General features: G+C 44.6%; 2 protein-coding genes and 1 long non-coding RNA gene across 3 annotated transcripts in view; all 3 read right to left on the bottom strand.

The window, feature by feature from the left end:
- The window catches only part of LOC118366840 (acetylserotonin O-methyltransferase-like), a 14,248-nt gene extending 13,308 nt beyond the window's left edge, over positions 1 to 940 (bottom strand). The window contains exons 1-2 of the mRNA XM_052493483.1: positions 359 to 940; positions 104 to 278 (exon numbers count right to left, since the gene is read on the bottom strand). Coding sequence (XP_052349443.1) covers positions 104 to 278; positions 359 to 451 — 268 coding nt within the window. The 5' untranslated portion in view covers positions 452 to 940. The remainder of the gene's footprint in view (positions 1 to 103; positions 279 to 358) is intronic.
- Positions 941 to 1,166: 226 nt separating this feature from the next.
- Positions 1,167 to 15,545, bottom strand: LOC118366821 (A-kinase anchor protein 17A-like). Its single transcript, XM_035749553.2, has 9 exons — positions 15,399 to 15,545; positions 14,778 to 14,886; positions 14,538 to 14,647; positions 11,150 to 11,279; positions 10,780 to 10,983; positions 9,781 to 10,005; positions 5,472 to 5,617; positions 3,256 to 3,496; positions 1,167 to 3,155 (listed from the first exon to the last, which is right to left on the bottom strand). The coding sequence occupies exons 2-9, from the start codon at positions 14,865 to 14,867 to the stop codon at positions 2,166 to 2,168; spliced, it is 2,136 nt and encodes a 711-aa protein (XP_035605446.1). The 5' UTR covers positions 14,868 to 14,886; positions 15,399 to 15,545; the 3' UTR covers positions 1,167 to 2,165.
- Positions 15,546 to 16,768: 1,223 nt separating this feature from the next.
- LOC127915066 (uncharacterized) lies at positions 16,769 to 20,490 on the bottom strand. The gene is made up of 2 exons (XR_008090086.1): positions 18,523 to 20,490; positions 16,769 to 17,653 (listed from the first exon to the last, which is right to left on the bottom strand). It is a non-coding gene; the product is annotated as an uncharacterized LOC127915066 (long non-coding RNA).
- Between the last annotated feature and the right edge of the window lie 150 nt (positions 20,491 to 20,640).

Below are 20,640 nucleotides of genomic sequence, written 5' to 3'. Positions count from 1 at the left end.
TGTGTGTGCATTACCCTGTCCTTCCAGTGTGTGTGTGTGCATTACCCTGTCCGTCCAGTGTGTGCATTACCCTGTCCGTCCAGTGTGTGTGTGTGTGCATTACCCTGTCCTTCCAGTGTGTGTGTATTGAGTAGGTCCAGCCCGGTGCAGGCTGCCAGGAGCCTCTCAGTCCCGTCCTGGCTGGCCCTGATTCCCAGTGCTACCTCCTCTAGAGACAGGGGGTGCTGTGACGAGGCCAGCAGGTCAAACACACCCAGCTCACAGGCTGTGAACAGGGTCTAGGGAGAGAGGGCAGGCTCAAACACACACATCAAACAGTGGTTGAGAATGGGACTTGAATCCTATGTGTGTGTTTTACCTTAGAGACCAGGAAGCCTTCCATATAGTCCAGAATCTTCCGGGGGTAGGCAGCAGCAGTAGTAACAGTAGTAGTAGTACCAGCTGGCTCCATTAGAAAAGTCTTCTCTGGTCCCTCAGCCTCTCACTAGACACTTCTGCTTGACCAGCGTAGGTTTGTGTCTGTCGCTGTATGAGACTGAGTATTCCTGCGAGGCCTCCTGTTGTCAAAGGAGATCGGTATGAGTCCTTTAGTAGTGTATCCTGTATGAGTTGGTCCCAAATCGATCCTGGTTCTGCTACTGCTGCTAGTCCTCGTGTGTGTTGTAGTGAAACAGCCAATAGCTCTTGTAAATGTGTGGCAGTGCAAACGACTGAGGGAGTAATATTAATGACCACTGCTGCCTCAGTCTCAAGTTTAATCGGATAGCCCATAGGTCTTGTGTGTGTGTGAGTGCAGCCCCAGTCAGAGCAGAATAATCAGATTAGTCAAATTACCCAGATTACAGTCAGGGGCTCAGACCTCAATACACTGGGTCCCTGATAAACACTACACACACACCTCATTCTGTTTCATACTGTCATTACACTGGGGCCTGTTTTAACACCCACTACTATAACTACACACAAAAAAAATTATGTTTGTAATAGAACCACAGATTTGCTAGAATAATGAAATGTTTAGAAGGAATGATATAGTAGGCATTAAGTTATCCATTCAGAATATTCATCCATCCATTCAGAATATTCATCCATCCATTCAGAATATTCATCCATCCATTCAGAATATTCATCCATCCATTCAGAATATTCATCCAAAATAAATCACATATTTTCTGTCGTTTCTTTATTTCAACAAATAAAATGACACAGTGTGTTGAGGACATGCAGCCACCCATCAGAACAGAGAAACATGAGCATATACAGCAGATTGACGACACCCTGAACCTTAATACAACCTATATACAACGTTACCCACTCACTCTGCTCTGTTCACACACTCATCAATAAGGCAAATTAAATGTACACAGACAAGCAGGCTCCTGGCTTGAACTAGCAGGGACACCATTCAAAAAGTTAACATGGTGACACTAGGCTTCAGTCTGGGGTGGGTGCTTCAAAACAGTCACCTAAAATTCTCTCTCACCAGAACACTGCAGACATCATTAAATCTCACAGAACCACTCTATGTTCTAGTGATATCAAGTTAGAACTGAAACTACTGTCTAGTCTGGTAGTTAGATGTGGAATTCGGAAACGTGTGTCTGTTTAAGCTGTTGGACATTTTTTTGTCTGATTGTCTTTGGCTTCGTTCTCTTTATCCTAGGGGGAAAACACTTGACTTAGACTTCAGCTGTCTATCTACCGAGACGGTGTGGTGTCTGGCCATAGGACTACAGATACCTGCTGAAGTGCTCTAATACTGAACTACAGTTCCCAGAAACCCAGTAATATTGTTATTCTGAAACACAAAACAGGCCATTCACTGTGACCCTAAAAAGTTTAAGTATTTTTTCTATCTTTCCTCAAAGGAGACACATACTAACCAAGTGATCAAACTACAGTACATATGGCATCTACACTACATGTGTCAAACAGAACATAATAGCAGTGTAGCATTCTGTAACCTACAGATGAACGAAGAGCATTGGTGGAGGGAGGGAGGGAGAGAAAGAGGTGTGTGTGTGTGTGTGTGGAGACTGTAAGAAGCTGATATGGTCCAGAGACAATGTGTAGCAGCATACAGAACCAGACCCCCTGACTGTGCATTACTTTAACTAGGCCCAGGCATAGGGTCCTCTTCTGTCTCCTCTGGCTGTGTTGACCGTTTATTGTCGTCTGGAATAACTACTACTATGCTTCCTGGAGTCCCTGTCTCTATCGCTGCTCCTGTCTCCACTCCTCTCCTTCTCCCTGCTCCTGTCTTTCTCGCTGCTCCTCTCTCTACTCCTAGAGCTGCTGCTACTAGATCTGTGCCTGCTGTCTCTATGTCTATGTGTCCTCTTCCCTCTGCTGTGGCTCCTCCCACTAGAGCTTCTGCTCCAATCACGGCTCGTGCTCCTGCTGCTGCAGCCCCGTCCATGGTGACTGCGTCTCCTGTGGATACAACTACCACTCCTCCCCCTGCTATAGCTTCTCTTCTTCTTAGAACTACCACTTCTCCTCCGTCTGCTATCACTACTCCTTATCCTCTGACTATCACTCCTCTTTCTACTAGAGCTTCTTATTTTCCTGCTACCGCTGCGTCTCCGGCTGTACCACTTCCTGCCCCGGCTGTGGGACCGACTCCTCTCCCTTACCTCTCTGCTTCTCAACCCATAACCTCTTCTCTCCTCCATGCCTCCTTCCCTGTCCTCTCTGCCCCCTCGCCTCTCCTCCCATTCTCCTCGCCTCTCCTCCCTCTCTCCTATCTGTTTCTCAGTGACGTGTGATCGTACAGTAGCTCTGGGGCTCTCCTCTCCCCTTGGTCTAACCCCGTTCACCCCCAGGGCCCTGGCCGTCTTCCCCAGGTCGGAGCTCTCTCCCCTGGGCATGGTCAGGGCAGAGGGCTGGGTGGTGGAGGTCTGGTTCTCTCCCTTTCCTCCAGCCTTCTTCAGCAGGTTACTAACCAGTCTCTCCCTCAGCTCTCTCTCTCTGCGCTGCAGATCCAAGGCACGCCCCTTCTCTAACTCCACACGTCTCAGCTCCGCCTCCTGCTCCCGCCTGCAGGCCTCGAGCTGCTTCTGCCGGGCTAACTCCTCCTTTTGCCTGACTAACTCCTCCTTCTCTTGCTCCTCTCTTTCCGCTCTGTCTTTCTCCTGCTGCTGCTGTTTCAGAGCCTGAGGGAAGGGAGAAATGATTAAGTGGTTCCTATCAGCATGTTTCCCTACTGAATGTTCAATGGCGCCATATATCAAGTGTCTGTAGTTGTGTGTGTACCTTGGCCCTGCCCAGTAGTTCAGCCATAAGGCGTATAGACTCCAGGTTCCGCTGAGCCAACAACAGCCTTCTCTCCTCCGTCGCAATCTTCAACTGCAACTTCTTCTGCTCCACCTCCTGCCTCCGCTTCACCTTCTTTATGTTCCTCTTCTCTTCCCTCTCTCTCAGCTTCTGCTCTCGTTTCCGTATCCTCTCCACTTTCCTCTGCACCTTTTCCTCCTCCTCCAGCTCTTTGTGTTTCCTACAACCACAGCAGAAGCATGGTACATCATCTAGTCTAATACATAGTTCTGCTACTGTCAACCAATACAGGCCCCAGTATCCTAGTTCCTACGAGTGGAGGCTCCTCATAGGAGGAAGGGCAGGACCAATTCTCCTCAGTGAATTTCATAAAAATAAAAATAGTGAAACACTTAGAAAGTTATCCTTTTTGGATAAACCTATACTTTATATATTCATGGCACCAAATAATTAATTAAAACACTATGTTTTGAAATGAAGCTCTACAGTAGCCTCAACTATGTAGGGTAGCACCATGGTGTAGCTGGAGGACAGCTAGTTTCTGTACTTCAATAAATGACTTCAATAAAAAAAACTTAGGAGGCTCGTGGATCTCACCCCCTTCCATAGGCTTACACAGTAATTATGACAACTTCCGGAGGACGTCATCCAACATATCAGAGCTCTTGCAGCATGTTGTCCATCCAATCAAAGGATCAAAGAATGAATCTAGTACTGAAAGCATAAGCTACAGCTAGCTAGCACTGCAGTGCAAACAATGTGGTGAATAGTTTACTGAGACAGTAGTTGAACAGTTAAAAAAAAAAACATTGAAGAAGCAAAAGAGAGAGAGAGAGCTAGCTTTATTTCATTCCCCCCCTATTTCACTTAGCGAGCAAATGTCGCTAGCTAATTTAGCCTATTCAAACACCCAGCTCAAACAGAGAGGGATGCTATGTTACCTAGCTGGCTCCTGCTATCCAACACGGGAACTCTTCCATGTCAAGGTAAGCTTTTGGTTTTAATAATTTATTGCCACCAGGGCCTGCCGGTGTAACTGCTAAACTGCTTGCTAACTGTACACTGTACTGCATGATTGTAACAGGTTTACTAACACGTTACTTCTAGTAGCTATGTTAACTTCACGTTAACTAATATGGTGAGAATAATGTAGGCTGTGTGTAGTGGTTAACGGTTATAATATGAAGGTTTGGTTTGAAAAGGTTCTCGCCTGATCACAGACAGCTGATATGTTGTGTACAGAAGTCCACAAGCGAAAGGAAAAGGTGAGGAGAGCGTGTAGATGCAAATTATCCAATGATTGAAAGGATCATGCTGTTTGTGTGTGGCTGCTATGAAAGTGAACTTTGTTTGCGTGTGATCAGGGGTGTATTCACTCTGCCAATTCTGTTGAAAGACTTTTCTTAAACTGAAGCAAATGGAACGAAATGGGGATAAACATACCCGAATTGGTCCAAAAGAAACTAATTTGCAACTGTTGGACCAATGATTACACCCTAGATCAGCAAGATGCAGGCAAGATTGATACATTCAATACTCCCTTGCACAATGTCTTACCATGATTAGTTAAATTTCTCTCGACCTGTGCACCTACATTGTAAACTTTCATTCACAGGCGGGGTTGTAGCAACCTCATGAGTATCATGTAGAGTATAATGTAGTAGCCTAAACCTATTGATGTTACATTGAGCTGGGTGAATGGAATACGAATGACAGTCTTCCAATATGCTGTAATAGAAATAAGGCCATGCTCCAAAAAAAAAAAAAGAACCGTCCTCCCTCATCTTAAACGACACCGACCGCCACTGGTTCCTACCACCTTCTGTTCGCAGATCTGGACTGGATGGGTGACCACAATATGGTGGAAGCACCTCTCTACACACTTGAAGACTAGGTCATTTACTTTTAAAGGTAATTTATGGTTGAGCTGTGTTTACCATGAAAGTAGTCCCTGCAAACGTCGGGCTAATGCCTTTGAAAGACGCTTTGTTGGCTGTATATTGACCTGTGCTATTGCGCGATTCGGACTGAATCCCGGCCTAAGAGCCATCACCATGACTAAGATCACGGTAGAGACACGTAAGAAGCAAGGACTAGGAAAACGGTAGGGACAGTAAAGAAGAAAGGATTAGATAGACAAGGGTCAGTGTTTTCAGACCAAGCACATGAATTATTTTCCTCTTTTCTCACTATACCTCTCCTCCTCCTTGCGTTCCTCCTCCTCCTTCTCTCTGCGTTTCTGCTCCTCCCTCTGTCTCTCCAGCTCCTGTATTCTCAGTCGTTCCTGCTGGCGTCTCTTCAGAGCCACGTCACTCAGGTGCTTACTGGTGTCAAAGGTCACCTGACAGACAAATAGAAAAATACAGTGAGTCCTAATTAGAGTTGGGGTAGGACTGCAGGGTGCACTAGTGACACTCAGGTCACCTGACAAAAAGACAGACAGACAGACATGCTACTCTCCTACCACCCCCTCCCCCACATCTCCTCCTCATCATCTCCTCCCCTCATTCTCTTAATTTGGGTTGAGAGGCTTTGACCCCTGTGGATTAGACACTCAGATCTCTCTCCTCATTTCTCCCTCTGCCCCGCCCTCTTTCTCTCCATCCTCTTCATTAAGGCAGTACGGCTTAGTTTTGGATTAGGGACCAGGTCCCTGGTTTAGCCCAGTGATCCTTAGAATTATAATACGGCCCTGACTTTCATTTCACTAAAAGGCCTTAAACCTGTTGCCCTACACAAGCCTTTCTGTACTGACTCGAACCATCCCTTCTCATTAACTAACACACAACAGGACAATCCCCTCAACCCTAACCCAGATCTAGCCCAGATCTAACCCAGCCTTACCGCCTCTCTCTTCTATTTATGTTTCATCCCTCTTAGTGTGGTTATATACACTGAGTGTACAAAACATTAAGAACACCTGCTCTTTACATGACACACTGACCAGGTGAAAGCTATGAAAGCCTTATTGATGTCACCTGTTAAATCCACTTCAATCAGTGTACATGAAGGGGAGGAGACTGGTTAAATAACTATTTTTAAGCCTTGAGACAATTGAGACTTGGATTGTGGATGTGTGCCATTCAGAGGGTGAATACGCAAGACAAAATATTTAAGTGCCTTTGAACAAGGTAAGGTAGTAGGTGCCAGGCACACCAGTTTGTGTCAACAACGACAAATCTGCTGGGTTTTTCAAGCTCAACAGTTTCTCGTGTGTATCAAGAATGGTCCACCACCCAACTTGCCAACTGTGAGAAGCATTGGAGTCAACACGGACCTGCATCCCTATGGGACACTTTCGACACCTTGTAGTCCATGCCCTGAAGAATTGTGTCTGTTCTGAGGGAAGAGGGGGGATGCAATTCAATATTAGGAAGGTGTTCTTAAAGTTTTGGACACTGTATGTTTGTGCCTGTTTATTTATTTTTATTTCACCTTTATTTAACCAGGTAAGCCCTTTGAGAACAAGTTCTCATTTACAACTGCGACCTGGCCAAAATAGGGCAACAAACAGCAGTGCGACAAAAAAACAACAACAAAGTAACACATGGGAAAACAAACGTACAGTCAATAACACAATAGAGAAATATATGTACAGTGTGTGAAAATGTAGTAAGATTAGGAAGGTAAGGCAATAAATAATTACAATTTAGCTTTTACAGAGTGATAGATGTGCAGATGATGATGTGTAAGTGGAGATACTGGGGTGCAAAAGAGCAAAACATTTTTTTTTTATAAGTAACCATATGGGGATGAGGTAGTTGCTTGTGCTATTTACAGATGGGCTGTGTACAGGTACAGTGATTGGTAAGCTGCTCTGACAGCTGATGCTTTAAGTTAGAGAGGGAGATAAAAGTCTCCAGCTTCAGTTATTTTTGCAATTCGTTGCAGTCATTGGCAACAGAGAACTGGAAGGAGGCAGCCAAAGGAGGTGTTGGCTTTGGGGATGACCAGTGAAATATACCTGCTGGAGCACGTGTTATGGGTGGGTGCTGCTATGGTGAACAGTGAGCTGAGATAAGGCGGGGCTTTACCTAGCAAAGACTTATAGATGATCTGGAGCCAGTGAGTTTGGCGACAAATATGAAGCAAGGGCCAGCCAACGAGAGTATACAGGTCGCAGTGGTGGGAAGTACATGGGGCTTTGGTGACAAAACGGATGGCACTGTGATAGACTACATCCAATTTGCTGAGTAGAGTGTTGGAGGATATTTTGTAAATGACATCGCGAAGTCAAGGATCGGTAGGATAGTTCAGTTTTACGAGGGTATGTTCGGCAGCATGAGTGAAGGAGGCTTTGTTGCAAAATAGGATGCCGATTCTAGATTTAATTTTGGATTGGAGATGCTTAATGTGGGTCTTGGAAGGAGAGTCTAACAAAACACCTAGGTATTTGTAGTTGTCCACATATTCTAAGTCAGAACTGTCCAGAGTAGTGATGCAAGTCGTGCGAGCAGGTGTGGGCAGCAATCGGTTGAAGAGCATGCATTTAGTTTTACTAGCATTTAAAATCAGTTGGAGGCCACGGAAGGAGTGTTGAATGGCATTGTAGCTCGTTTGGAGGTTTGTTAACATAGTGTCCAAAGAAAGGCCAGATGTATACAGAATGGTGTAGTCTGCATAGAGGTGGATCAGAGAGTCATCAGCAGCCAGAGCGACATCATTGATATATACAGAGAAAAGAGTCGGCCCAAGAATTGAACCCTGTGGCACCCCCATAGAGACTGTCAGAGGTCCTGACAACATTCCCTCCGATTTGACACACTGAACTCTGTCTGAGAAGTAGATGGTAAACCAGGCGAGGCAGTCATTTGAGAAACCAAGGCTATCGAGTCTGCCGATAAGAATGCAGTGATTGACAGAGTCGAAAGCCTTGGCCAGGTCGATGAAGACAGCTGCACAGTACTGTCTTTTATCGATGGCGGTTAGGATATCATTTAGGACCTTGAGCGTGGCTGAGGTGCACCCATGACCAGCTTGGAAACCAGATTGCATAGTGGAGAAGTTACGGGGGGATTCGAAATGGTCGGTGATCTGTTTGTTAACTTGGCTTTTGAAGATTTTAGAAAGGCAGGGCAGGATAGATAGAGGTCTATAACAGCTTGGGTCTAGAGTGTCTCCCCCGTTGAAGAGGGGGATGACCGCAGCAGCTTTCCAATCTTTGGGGATCTCAGACGATATGAAAGAGGTTGAACAGCGTAGTAATAGGGGTTGCAGATAATTTCAGAAGATAATTTTAGAAAGAGAGGGTCCAGATTGTCTAGCCCAGCTGATTTGCAGGTATGACGGAGAAGCGGGAGGGACTTGGGCAAGTTTTTGCGGGGGGTGCAGAGCTGTTGGCCAAGGTGGAAAGCATGGCCAGCCGTAGAAAAATACTTATTGAAATGATTGATTATCGTAGATTTATCGGTGGTGACGGTGTTTCCTAGCCTCAGTGCAGTGGGGGCAGCTGGGAGGAGGTGCTCTTATTCTCCATGAACTTTAGTGCCCCAAAACGTTCTGGAATTAGTGCTACAGGATGCACATTTCTGTTTGAAAAAGCTAGCCTTAGCTTTCCTAACTGACTGTGTATATTGGTTCCTGACTTTCCTGAAAAGTTGCATACCACAGGGGCTATTCGATGCTAATGCAGTACGAAACAGGATGGCGTGAACCAATGGCTATATCTGTTCTTAGTTCTACAGTTTCTGAACGGGGCATGGTTATTTAAGATGGTGAGGAAAGCACTTTTAAACAGCAATCAGGCATCCTTTACCGACGGGATGAGGTCAATATCCTTCCAGGATACCCGGGCCGGGTTGATTTAGAAAGGCCTGCTCGCTGATGGGTTTTAGGGAGCATTTGACAGTGATGAGGGGTGGTCGTTTGACCGCAGACCCATTACAGACGCAAGCAATGAGGCAGTGATTGCTGATATCCTGGTTGAAGACAGCGGAGGTGTAGTTAGAGGGCAATTTGGTCAGGATGAGGGTGCCCGCGTTACGGATTTAGGGTTGTAGGGTTGTAATTTGTGTGAGATTGAGGGTATCTCGCTTAGATTGTAGGACGGCCGGGGTGTTAAGCTTATCCCAGTTTAGGTCACCTAACAGTATGAACTCTAACGATAGATGGGGGGCAATCAACTCACATATGGTGTCCAGTGCACAGCTGGGGGCTGAGGAGGGTCTATAACAAGCGGCAACGGTGAGAGACTTATTTCTGGAAAGGTGGATTTCTTAAAGTAGAAGCTCGAATTGTTTGGGCACAGACCTGGATAGTATGATAGAACTCTGCAGGCTAACTCCGCCCCCTTTGGCAGTGCTATCTTGTCAGAAAATGTTGTAGTTGGGGATGGAAATTTCAGAATTTTTGGTGGCCTTCCTAAGCCAGGATTCAGACACGGCTAGGACATCAGGGTTGGCAGAGTGTGCTAAAGCAGTGAATAAAACAAACTTAGGGAGGAGGCTTCTGATGTTAACATGCATTAAAATATTTGTAGCATGGATAGTGTGTGTAGTTCAGTACCTTGATGTTGCAGGCCACAGCCTTGCCGTCCTCTCCTTTGTACATGAGCTTCATGCCTCTCAGTGTGTCCATGGCCTTGGCGAAGCCATCGTAATCCTGGTACTGGACATACGCCTCAAAGTTAAGATGGCCGCCGAAGGTGAAGGTGTTGAAGTTCTTATCAAGTGTCTCCTCTCTGTACGGGTCCAGCATGGGGATGTCCACGTGACGCACCAGACCAAAACCCTGGGAGGAGATAGGGGGTGTGTACGTTAGGGTTAGTGGGGATGTGTGTGTTAGGGTGATTGATTGATCGATCGATGATGGATCAATCCAATCCTGCGGCGCAGGTCCTAATCCAGGCACTTGTCATCTTCCGTCTGGACTACTGCAACTCGCTGTTGGCTGGGCTCCCTGCCTGTGCCATTAAACCCCTACAACTCATCCAGAACGCCGCAGCCCGTCTGGTGTTCAACCTTCCCAAGTTCTCTCACGTCACCCCGCTCCTCCGCTCTCTCCACTGGCTTCCAGTTGAAGCTCGCATCCGCTACAAGACCATGGTGCTTGCCTACGGAGCTGTGAGGGGAACGGCACCTCAGTACCTCCAGGCTCTGATCAGGCCCTACACCCAAACAAGGGCACTGCGTTCATCCACCTCTGGCCTGCTCGCCTCCCTACCACTGAGGAAGTACAGTTCCCGCTCAGCCCAGTCAAAACTGTTCGCTGCTCTGGCCCCCAATGGTGGAACAAACTCCCTCACGACGCCAGGACAGCGGAGTCAATCACCACCTTCCGGAGACACCTGAAACCCCACCTCTTTAAGGAATACCTAGGATAGGATAAGTAATCCTTCTCACCCCCCTTTAAGATTTAGATGCACTATTGTAAAGTGACTATTCTACTGGATGTCATAAGGTGAATGCACCAATTTGTAAGTCGCTCTGGATAAGAGCGTCTGCTAAATGACTTAAATGTAAATGGATTGAGTGATTGCTAGGTATATGGTGCGTCCCTCCGTACCTGGAAGACAGCCTGCAGGGCGGTCTCGGAGGGCCGGTCGGGGGGTCCGTCAGGCAGGATAAACCAGCGACAGGGCAGGCCCTCCAGGTGGATGGTGTCTGGCCTCTCTCCTGGAACAGTATCGTTCATGTCCTTGGCGTCACGGAAGAACGAGTCCCAATCATAACGTGTCGGGAAGTCCATCTTATTCTCTACCGCACGCACCTAGACATCCCACAGAGAAATTATTCATTATTATCAGTCGATTGGGAGAAAGAGACTTCTGTTTAGCAAGAACCTGGGGAAGGCTGTCCATGACCAAAAATACAGACTGCTACACTTTACATTTCCCCCGTACATTTTCAAGCCTACACAACATCATCTCCGCTACCTTGAGTATGTCAGTGAAGCCGCTGAGTTTGATGCTCTTCCCATCCAGTTTGGCCAGCAGGATCTTCACCACCCCTCTGTTCTCCACTTCGCCCTCAAAACGGATGAAGTCCATGGTGCTCTTAGAGATCCTGCGGAGACAGAGGTGGGATGTTTACCTCTCCATACAATACATATATCAGTACCATAAAATATTGATACCAGGCAACCCATTGGCCATATTATCAGTATTGTCACAGTTTAATGTTGGTTATTGTAGAGTTATTAGCTTGGTTATAGCTATAACACCACACATAGAAAACATGTGGCCTATGACTAACAGTATGAATATGTTCCTATAGATAGGGGCAATTGCATGGTGACAGGGTGATGCTGAGACTCAAATGTTTCACTTTAAAGTGTACAGTACCAGTCAACCTTCTCATTCAAGGGGTTTTCTTTATTTCTACATTGAAGAATAATAGTGAGGATATCAAACCTATGAAATAACACATATGAAATAATGTAGTAACCAACAAAAAGTGTTAAACAAATCAAAACAGATTTTAAATTTGAGATTCCTCAAAGTAGCCACCCTTTGCCTGTCTCTCATGAGGACCGCCACAGGAATGGAAGACCCAGAGTTACCTCTGCTGAAGAAGATAAGTTCATTAGAGTTACCAGTCTCAGAAATTGCAGCCCAAATAAATGCTTCACAGAGTTCAAGTAACAGACACATCTCAACATCAACTATTCAGAGAATGCGTGAATCAGGCCTTCATGGTTAAATTGCTGCAAAGAAACCACTACTCAAGGACACCAATAGGAAGATACTTGCTTGGGCCAAGAAACACGAGCAATGGACAGGTGGAAATCTGTCCTTTGGTCTGAGGAGTTCAATTTTTGATTCCAACCCGCCATGTCTTTGGGAGACGCAGAGTTGGTGAACAGATGATCTCCGCATGTGTGTTTCCCACTGTGAAGCATGGAAGATGAGGTGTGATGGTGCTTTGCTGGTGACTGTCTGTGATTTATTTATAATTCAAGGCACACTTAACCAGCATGGCTAACACAACATTCTGCAGCGATACACCATCCCATCTGGTTTGGGCTTAGTGGGACTATAATATTTTTTTCAACAGGACAATGACCTAACACACCTCCAGGCTGTGTAATTGCTATTTGACAAAGAAGGGGAGTGATGGAGTGCTGCATCAGATGACCTGGCCTCCACAATCACCCGACCTCAACCCAATTAAGATGGTTTGGGATGAGTTGGACCATGGAGCGAAGGAAAAGCAGCCAACAAGTGCTCAGCATATGTGGGAACTCTTTCAAGACTATTGGAAAACATTCCAGATGAAGCTGGTTGAGAGAATGCCAAGAGTGTGCAAAGCTGTCAATGGCAAAGGGTAGCTACTTTGAAGAATCTCAAATATAAAATATATTTGATTTCTTTAACACTGTTTTGGTTAGTACATGATTCCATATGTTACTTCATAGTTTTGATATCTTTTACAGTGTAGAAAATAATACAATTTTATTTGAAGAACTGTTTGGTAACAGAATGATGGCTCAAACAGTCATTATGTTAACAAACTTTGCATCTGAACTGTTCTTCAAATAAATATGTTATTGCAATATTTTAATTGGAAATTGTTCAAATTCATCCTTGTGCATATACAGTGCCTTGCGAAAGTATTCGGCCCCCTTAAACTTTGCGACCTTTTGCCACATTTCAGGCTTCAAACATAAAGATATAAAACTGTATTTTTTTGGTGAAGAATCAACAACAAGTGGGACACAATCATGAAGTGGAACGACATTTATTTGATATTTCAAACTTTTTTAACAAATCAAAAACTGAAAAATTGGGCGTGCAAAATTATTCAGCCCCTTTACTTTCAGTGCAGCAAACTCTCTCCAGAAGTTCAGTGAGGATCTCTGAATGATCCAATGTTGACCTAAATGACTAATGATGATAAATACAATCCACCTGTGTGTAATCAAGTCTCCATATAAATGCACCTGCACTGTGATAGTCTCAGAGGTCCGTTAAAAGCGCAGAGAGCATCATGAAGAACAAGGAACACACCAGGCAGGTCCGAGATACTGTTGTGAAGAAGTTTAATGCCGGATTTGGATACAAAAAGATTTCCCAAGCTTTAAACATCCCAAGGAGCACTGTGCAAGCGATAATATTGAAATGGAAGGAGTATCAGACCACTGCAAATCTACCAAGACCTGGCCGTCCCTCTAAACTTTCAGCTCATACAAGGAGAAGACTGGTCAGAGATGCAGCCAAGAGGCTCATGATCACTCTGGATGAACTGCAGAGATCTACAGCTGAGGTGGGACACTCTGTCCATAGGACAACAATCAGGCTTTTATGGAAGAGTGGCAAGAAGAAAGCCATTTCTTAAAAATATCCATAAAAAGTGTTGTTTAAAGTTTGCCACAAGCCACCTGGGAGACACACCAAACATGTGGAAGAAGGTGCTCTGGTCAGATGAAACCAAAATTGAACTTTTTGGCAACGATGCAAAACGTTATGTTTGGCGTAAAAGCAACACAGCTCATCACTCTGAACACACCATCCCCACTGTCAAACATGGTGGTGGCAGCATCATGGTTTGGGCCTGCTTTTCTTCAGCGGGGACAGGGAAGATGGTTAAAACTAATGGGAAGATGGATGGAGCCAAATACAGGACCATTCTGGAAGAAAACCTGATGGAGTCTGCAAAAGACCTGAGACTGGGACGGAGATTTGTCTTCCAACGAGACAATGATTCAAAATATAAAGCAAAATCTACAATGGAATGGTTCAAAAATAAACATATCCAGGTGTTAGAATGGCCAAGTCAAAGTCCAGACCTGAATCCAATCGAGAATCTGTGGAAAGAACTGAAAACTGGTGTTCACAAATGCTCTCCATCCAACGTCACTGAGCTCGAGCTGTTTTGCAAGGAGGAATGGGAAAAAATGTCAGTCTCTCGATGTGCAAAACTGATAGAGACATACCCCAAGCGACTTACAGCTGTAATCGCAGCAAAAGGTGGCGCTACAAAGTATTAACTTAAGGGGGCTGAATAATTTTGCACGCCCAATTTTTCAGTTTTTGATTTGTTAAAAAAGTTTGAAATATCCAATAAATGTCGTTCCACTTCATGATTGTGTCCCACTTGTTGTTGATTCTTCACAAAAAAATACAGTTTTATATCTTTATGTTTGAAGCCTGAAATGTGGCAAAAGGTTGCAAAGTTCAAGGGGGCCGAATACTTTCGCAAGGCACTGTAGTTGTATGGTTTGTTTTGCAATCATTGGTTTATGTTTGACATACATTTTAAAGTGAAAAAGCATATTGTCAGCATGACTGTTACTGTGGAATTGCCCATAGGGCCCATGCCTACCTGAGGGCAGAGAACTGCTCAGGAGCTACCATGGCCTTCAACCTCTCCATCACCTCCCAGTTGGAGATGCTCTTCCCAGGCAGCTTCAGCTGGGGCAGTGCCACACTCACCTGAAAGAGAAATCATACAATACATATCACAATACATGCTCACCTGGAAGTCAAATACATTACGTTGGAGATGCTCATTGAACTACTTTAGGTCCAAGTGTATGTGACAGTATAGATGTGTATCATTCACCGTCATCTTGGCGATGGGTTTCAAGAACAGGTTGTACTCCTGACACAGACACACCGCCTCAGTGGTGTCATGGACGATGGTGGTCATCATGACACCTGACTACAGAAAGCTGGGGGGTGAAGAGAAAGAGGGGGGTGAGAGAGAGTGGAGATAGTCAATGGGATCCGTGTGGAAAATGTGTAGATGTGCTGTGTCTTTCAAACACTAATTGCCTACAATCACTGGATATTTGGCTGGCCAGCCAACTAACTATAATTCATACAGAAACTGCCAATGAATGTATTTATTTTGCTAGCTCCTGTAACGTTAGCTAATAGTATTTAATTTCAAACATTAGCCATGATTTTGGCGTCTTTTATCGAGTCACTGGAAAGCAGACATCATTGTGACACATTTGGTAGTAAACTAGAAAAATGTCCGATATGTAGCTAGTTAGCACTGAAACTAAAAACCAAACATAGCTAGCCGACTAGCTGCTAACGTTACGACTGAGTGGTTTCAGATAGCTAGCACAGCAGTTACAGTAACGTTAGCTGGCTAACGGTAACCAATGCGGCCGCAGCACTTTTACCCTCAAAACAAACACTAATCATTTACAGTTAGTGACGTATATACACCAACCTGTTTCACCAGCAGCTAAATATATGTACTTTAAGTTGTTTGTATGTGTTAAAACGAGAATATGTTCACAATACGTCAGTTAACTGCAGTTATCTCCACAACAAATGAAGCTACTGGCGGAAACTTTAGAGTTGGGCGAACTTTGAACTTACCATAGACATACGAAATCCTTTTACTGTAGAATTAAACATTTATCGCCACCTTGCGACGATTCCTGAAGCGCATTTGTGCATACCGTAATGATTTACTAACGAAATAAGAAATATTTTGATTGAATATGTAACATATGACATTTCTTCTTTTTTTAAATACAAAATCGTGCACGGATAAATTGCAAATTGTCAACAACAAAAAATGGTATCAAAAGTATCCACTAGAGAGCAGCAAACGTTATGATTACATTTTGACAAAATATTGGCAAATAGACTTTTCCTTTCGTCTTTCTAAGATTTCTGCAAATGGAAACCTATGGCTGGAGTAGGCATGAGAGTAGGGGAAGTAGAGTGAGGACCCAAATAGAGTGAAGTACAGTGAGCAGCACCCCGCTCTCTCTTTCCTCCCTCTCATCCCTCTCATTGATTCAGCGGTGCTATAGAGAGCTAGAGCCCCGGGCAGTAAAGTTGGCACAGTTTCCCTGAAAAGATGTGGAGGAATTTACATAATAGGCATTATTCCCCTCAGTGTGTATGTAGGTCAGGCAAGCAGCCATGAGGCCCTGGCAGCACTCACCCGGTTCTGTTCTGCTGTGCACCCTGCTCTGTCATCATCACAGATAAACTGAACTTCAGTCATTTTTTTTACAAGAAGAGAAATTGGTCAACTTCTTTGCGGGGGCAACTCAGTACTAAACTCCCTTCAGTACAGATTAGGGACAGCGCTTGACTTGGGCACCTCAAATGTTCTACTGCTTGAGCTCCTGTTCCTCATATAGAATATTAGCTCAAAAGTATTGTGGAGCTCTTACACCTAAATATAAACAGTACCAACACACAAAATGAGTACCGTAACCTATTTCAAGTCAAGCACTGATTAGGGATGAGAGGAGAAATGAGGGAGGATACGAGAGATGAGGGAGGAGAGGAAAGAGGAGAGCAGAGACACATCATGAACACAACAGGTGCTGACTGGGAGTAACAGGTGCATAGCAGCTCCATCTAACAGCCTGTACACCTGCAGAGTAATGAATACTAGATTAACCTCAACTGTTTATAGCTAATCAAAGAGCATCAATAATTAAACCACACCACAGCAGACCTATCATTACATTTCAGCATTAGTCTCGTATAGACATTCAATATCTATAGCAATACCTCTGTGTAAAGTAATTGTATACTTCTGCTTTGACTACAAAAACACACAGGCGTCAGATGTATGAAAACAGTTATTGCTTTATTTCCCCAATAAGATTCAAAGTGAAAAGAAGGGGCACTATGAAAGGAATCTGGGAAGAGAGGAGAAACATTCAAGTATATAATACATATACAATGGCTCAAAACTGGAGTGGAATCAAAAAATATCAGACAGACAGACAGACAGACAGACAGACAGACAGACAGACAGACAGACAGACAGACAGACAGACAGACAGACCAAGAAAACACATAGACAGACACAGATAGACAGGCAGTGCACAGCTTCTTTGCATTCATCCAACATTAGGAAAAGTGACATCAGGTTCCCAGCAGTCAGACTGGTCTGTACAATATGCAGTATTTATCTATAGTATACAAGGACAATGACGACATCTAAACTGCAACATATGAGTGAGGAACTTCAGCTCAACACTACGATGATCATGCTGGAGAATTTGAGGGTATGTCCAAAAACATTTGAAATATTAACAGTCATTTATTGTGAGAAAATATAGGTAAAAATATTCAGGGACATTTGTTCCACAGAATGAAAACATGTATTTATTCTATGGTAAATTCATGAACAAGTAAAAAACGTGATTGAACGAATGACTGTTTGTAGAGCAGGGTCTGTGGAATGGGCCATAGATGTACAGTATGTCCTACTCATTGGCTACAGTTCTGCCTATATGGATTTGATCTGCTGTAAAGAAAACCAAGTGATTACGTTTTCTTTCTTTTTGACATGGGGACTCCTTTTTCCCCTCCTCAATTCTAGGAGTTCTGACCCTTTCTTTTTGACATGTGGACTCCTTTTCCCCCATCTCAATTCTAGGAGTTCTGACCCTTTCTTTTTGACATGGGGACTCCTTTTCCCCCATCTCAATTCTAGGAGTTCTGACCCTTTCTTTTTGACATGGGGACTCCTTTTCCCCCTCCTCAATTCTAGGAGTTCTGACCCTTTCTTTTTGACATGGGGACTCCTTTTCCCCATCTTAATTCTAGGAGTTCTGACCCTTTCTTTTTGACATGGGGACTCATTTTCCCCCATCTCAATTCTAGGAGTTCTGACCCTTTCTTTTTTTTGACATGGGGACTCCTTTTCCCCCATCTCAATTCTAGGAGTTCTGACCCTTTCTTTTTGACATGGGGACTCCTTTTCCCCCATCTCAATTCTCTCAATTCTAGGAGTTCTGACCCTTTCTTTTGACATGGGGACTCCTTTTCCCCCATCTCAATTCTAGGAGTTCTGACCCTGTCTTTTTGACATGGGGACTCCTTTTCACCCCCATCTCAATTCTATGAGTTCTGACCCTTTCTTTTTGACATGGGGACTCCTTTTTCCCCCATCTCAATTCTAGGAGTTCTGACCCTTTCTTTTTGACATGGGGACTCCTTTTCCCCCTTCTCAATTCTAGGAGTTCTGACCCTTTCTTTTTGACATGGGGACTCCTTTTTCCCCATCTCAATTCTAGGAGTTCTGACCCTTTCTTTTTGACATGGGGACTCCTTTTCCCCCTTCTCAATTCTAGGAGTTCTGACCCTTTCTTTTTGACATGGGGACTCCTTTTTCCCCATCTCAATTCTAGGAGTTCTGACCCTTTCTTTTTGACATGGGGACTCCTTTTTGCCCCCATCTCAATTCTAGGAGTTCTGACCCTTTCTTTTGACATGGGGACTCCTTTTTCCCCATCTCAATTCTAGGAGTTCTGACCCTTTCTTTTTGACATGGGGACTCCTTTTCCCCCATCTCAATTCTAGGAGTTCTGAACCTTTCTTTTTGACATGGGGACTCCTTTTTCCCCCATCTCAATTCTAGGAGTTCTGACCCTTTCTTTTTGACATGTGGACTCCTTTTCCCCCATCTCAATTCTAGGAGTTCTGACCCTTTCTTTTTGACATGGGGACTCCTTTTCCCCCATCTCAATTCTAGGAGTTCTGACCCTTTCTTTTTGACATGGGGCCTCCTTTTCCCCCATCTCAATTCTAGGATATCTGACCCTTTCTTTTTGACATGGGGACTCCTTTTTCCCCTTCTCAATTCTAGGAGTTCTGACCCTTTCTTTTTGACATGGGGACTCCTTTTCCCCCATCTCAATTCTAGGAGTTCTGACCCTTTCTTTTCGACATGGGGACTCCTTTTCCCCCTCCTCAATTCTATGAGTTCTGACCCTTTCTTTTTGACATGGGGACTCCTTTTCCCCCATCTCAATTCTAGGAGTTCTGACCCTTTCTTTTGACATGGGGACTCCTTTTCCCCCATCTCAATTCTAGGAGTTCTGACCCTTTCTTTTTGACATGGGGACTCCTTTTTCCGCCATCTCAATTCTAGGAGTTCTGACCCTTTCTTTTTGACATGGGGACTCCTTTTTCCCCATATCAATTCTAGGAGTTCTGACCCTTTCTTTTTGACATGGGGACTCCTTTTTCCCCCATCTCAATTCTAGGAGTTCTGCCCCTTTCTTTTTGACATGGGGACTCCTTTTCCCCCTCCTCAATTCCAGGAGTTCTGACCCTTTCTTTTTGACATGGGGACTCCTTTTCCCCCCTTCGCAATTCTAGGAGTTCTGACCCTTTCTTTTTGACATGGGGACTCCTTTTCCCCCATCTCAATTCTAGGAGTTCTGACCCTTTCTTTTTGACATGGGGACTCCTTTTTCCCCCATCTCAATTCTAGGAGTTCTGACCCTTTCTTTTTGACATGTGGACTCCTTTTCCCCCATCTCAATTCTAGGAGTTCTGACCCTTTCTTTTTGACATGGGGACTCCTTTTCCCCCATCTCAATTCTAGGAGTTCTGACCCTTTCTTTTTGACATGGGGCCTCCTTTTCCCCCATCTCAATTCTAGGAGTTCTGACCCTTTCTTTTTGACATGGGGACTCCTTTTCCCCCTTCTCAATTCTAGGAGTTCTGACCCTTTCTTTTTGACATGGGGACTCCTTTTCCCCCTCCTCAATTCTATGAGTTCTGACCCTTTCTTTTTGACATGGGGACTCCTTTTCCCCCATCTCAATTCTAGGAGTTCTGACCCTTTCTTTTTGACATGGGGACTCCTTTTCCCCCTCCTCAATTCTATGAGTTCTGACCCTTTCTTTTTGACATGGGGACTCCTTTTCCCCCATCTCAATTCTAGGAGTTCTGACCCTTTCTTTTTGACATGGGGACTCCTTTTCCCCCATCTCAATTCTAGGAGTTCTGACCCTTTCTTTTTGACATGGGGACTCCTTTTCCGCCATCTCAATTCTAGGAGTTCTGACCCTTTCTTTTTGACATGGGGACTCCTTTTCCCCCCATCTCAATTCTAGGAGTTCTGACCCTTTCTTTTTGACATGGGGACTCCTTTTCCCCCATCTCAATTCTAGGAGTTCTGACCCTTTCTTTTTGACATGGGTACTCCTTTTTCCCCATCTCAATTCTAGGAGTTCTGACCCTTTCTTTTTGACATGGGGACTCCTTTTCCCCCCTTCGCAATTCTAGGAGTTCTGACCCTTTCTTTTTTACATGGGGACTCCTTTTCCCCCATCTCAATTCTAGGAGTTCTGACCCTTTCTTTTTGACATGGGGACTCCTTTTTCCCCATATCAATTCTAGGAGTTCTGACCCTTTCTTTTTGACATGGGGACTCCTTTTTCCCCATCTCAATTCTAGGAGTTCTGCCCCTTTCTTTTTGACATGGGGACTCCTTTTCCCCCTCCTCAATTCCAGGAGTTCTGACCCTTTCTTTTTGACATGGGGACTCCTTTTCCCCCTTCGCAATTCTAGGAGTTCTGACCCTTTCTTTTTACATGGGGACTCCTTTTCCCCCATCTCAATTCTAGGAGTTCTGACCCTTTCTTTTTGACATGGGGACTCCTTTTTCCCCATATCAATTCTAGGAGTTCTGACCCTTT

This window comes from Oncorhynchus keta, chromosome 34 (assembly GCF_023373465.1).
Source record: "Oncorhynchus keta strain PuntledgeMale-10-30-2019 chromosome 34, Oket_V2, whole genome shotgun sequence".
NCBI classification, from domain to species: domain Eukaryota; kingdom Metazoa; phylum Chordata; class Actinopteri; order Salmoniformes; family Salmonidae; genus Oncorhynchus; species Oncorhynchus keta.
This window is presented reverse-complemented; position numbering and strand designations above follow the sequence as displayed.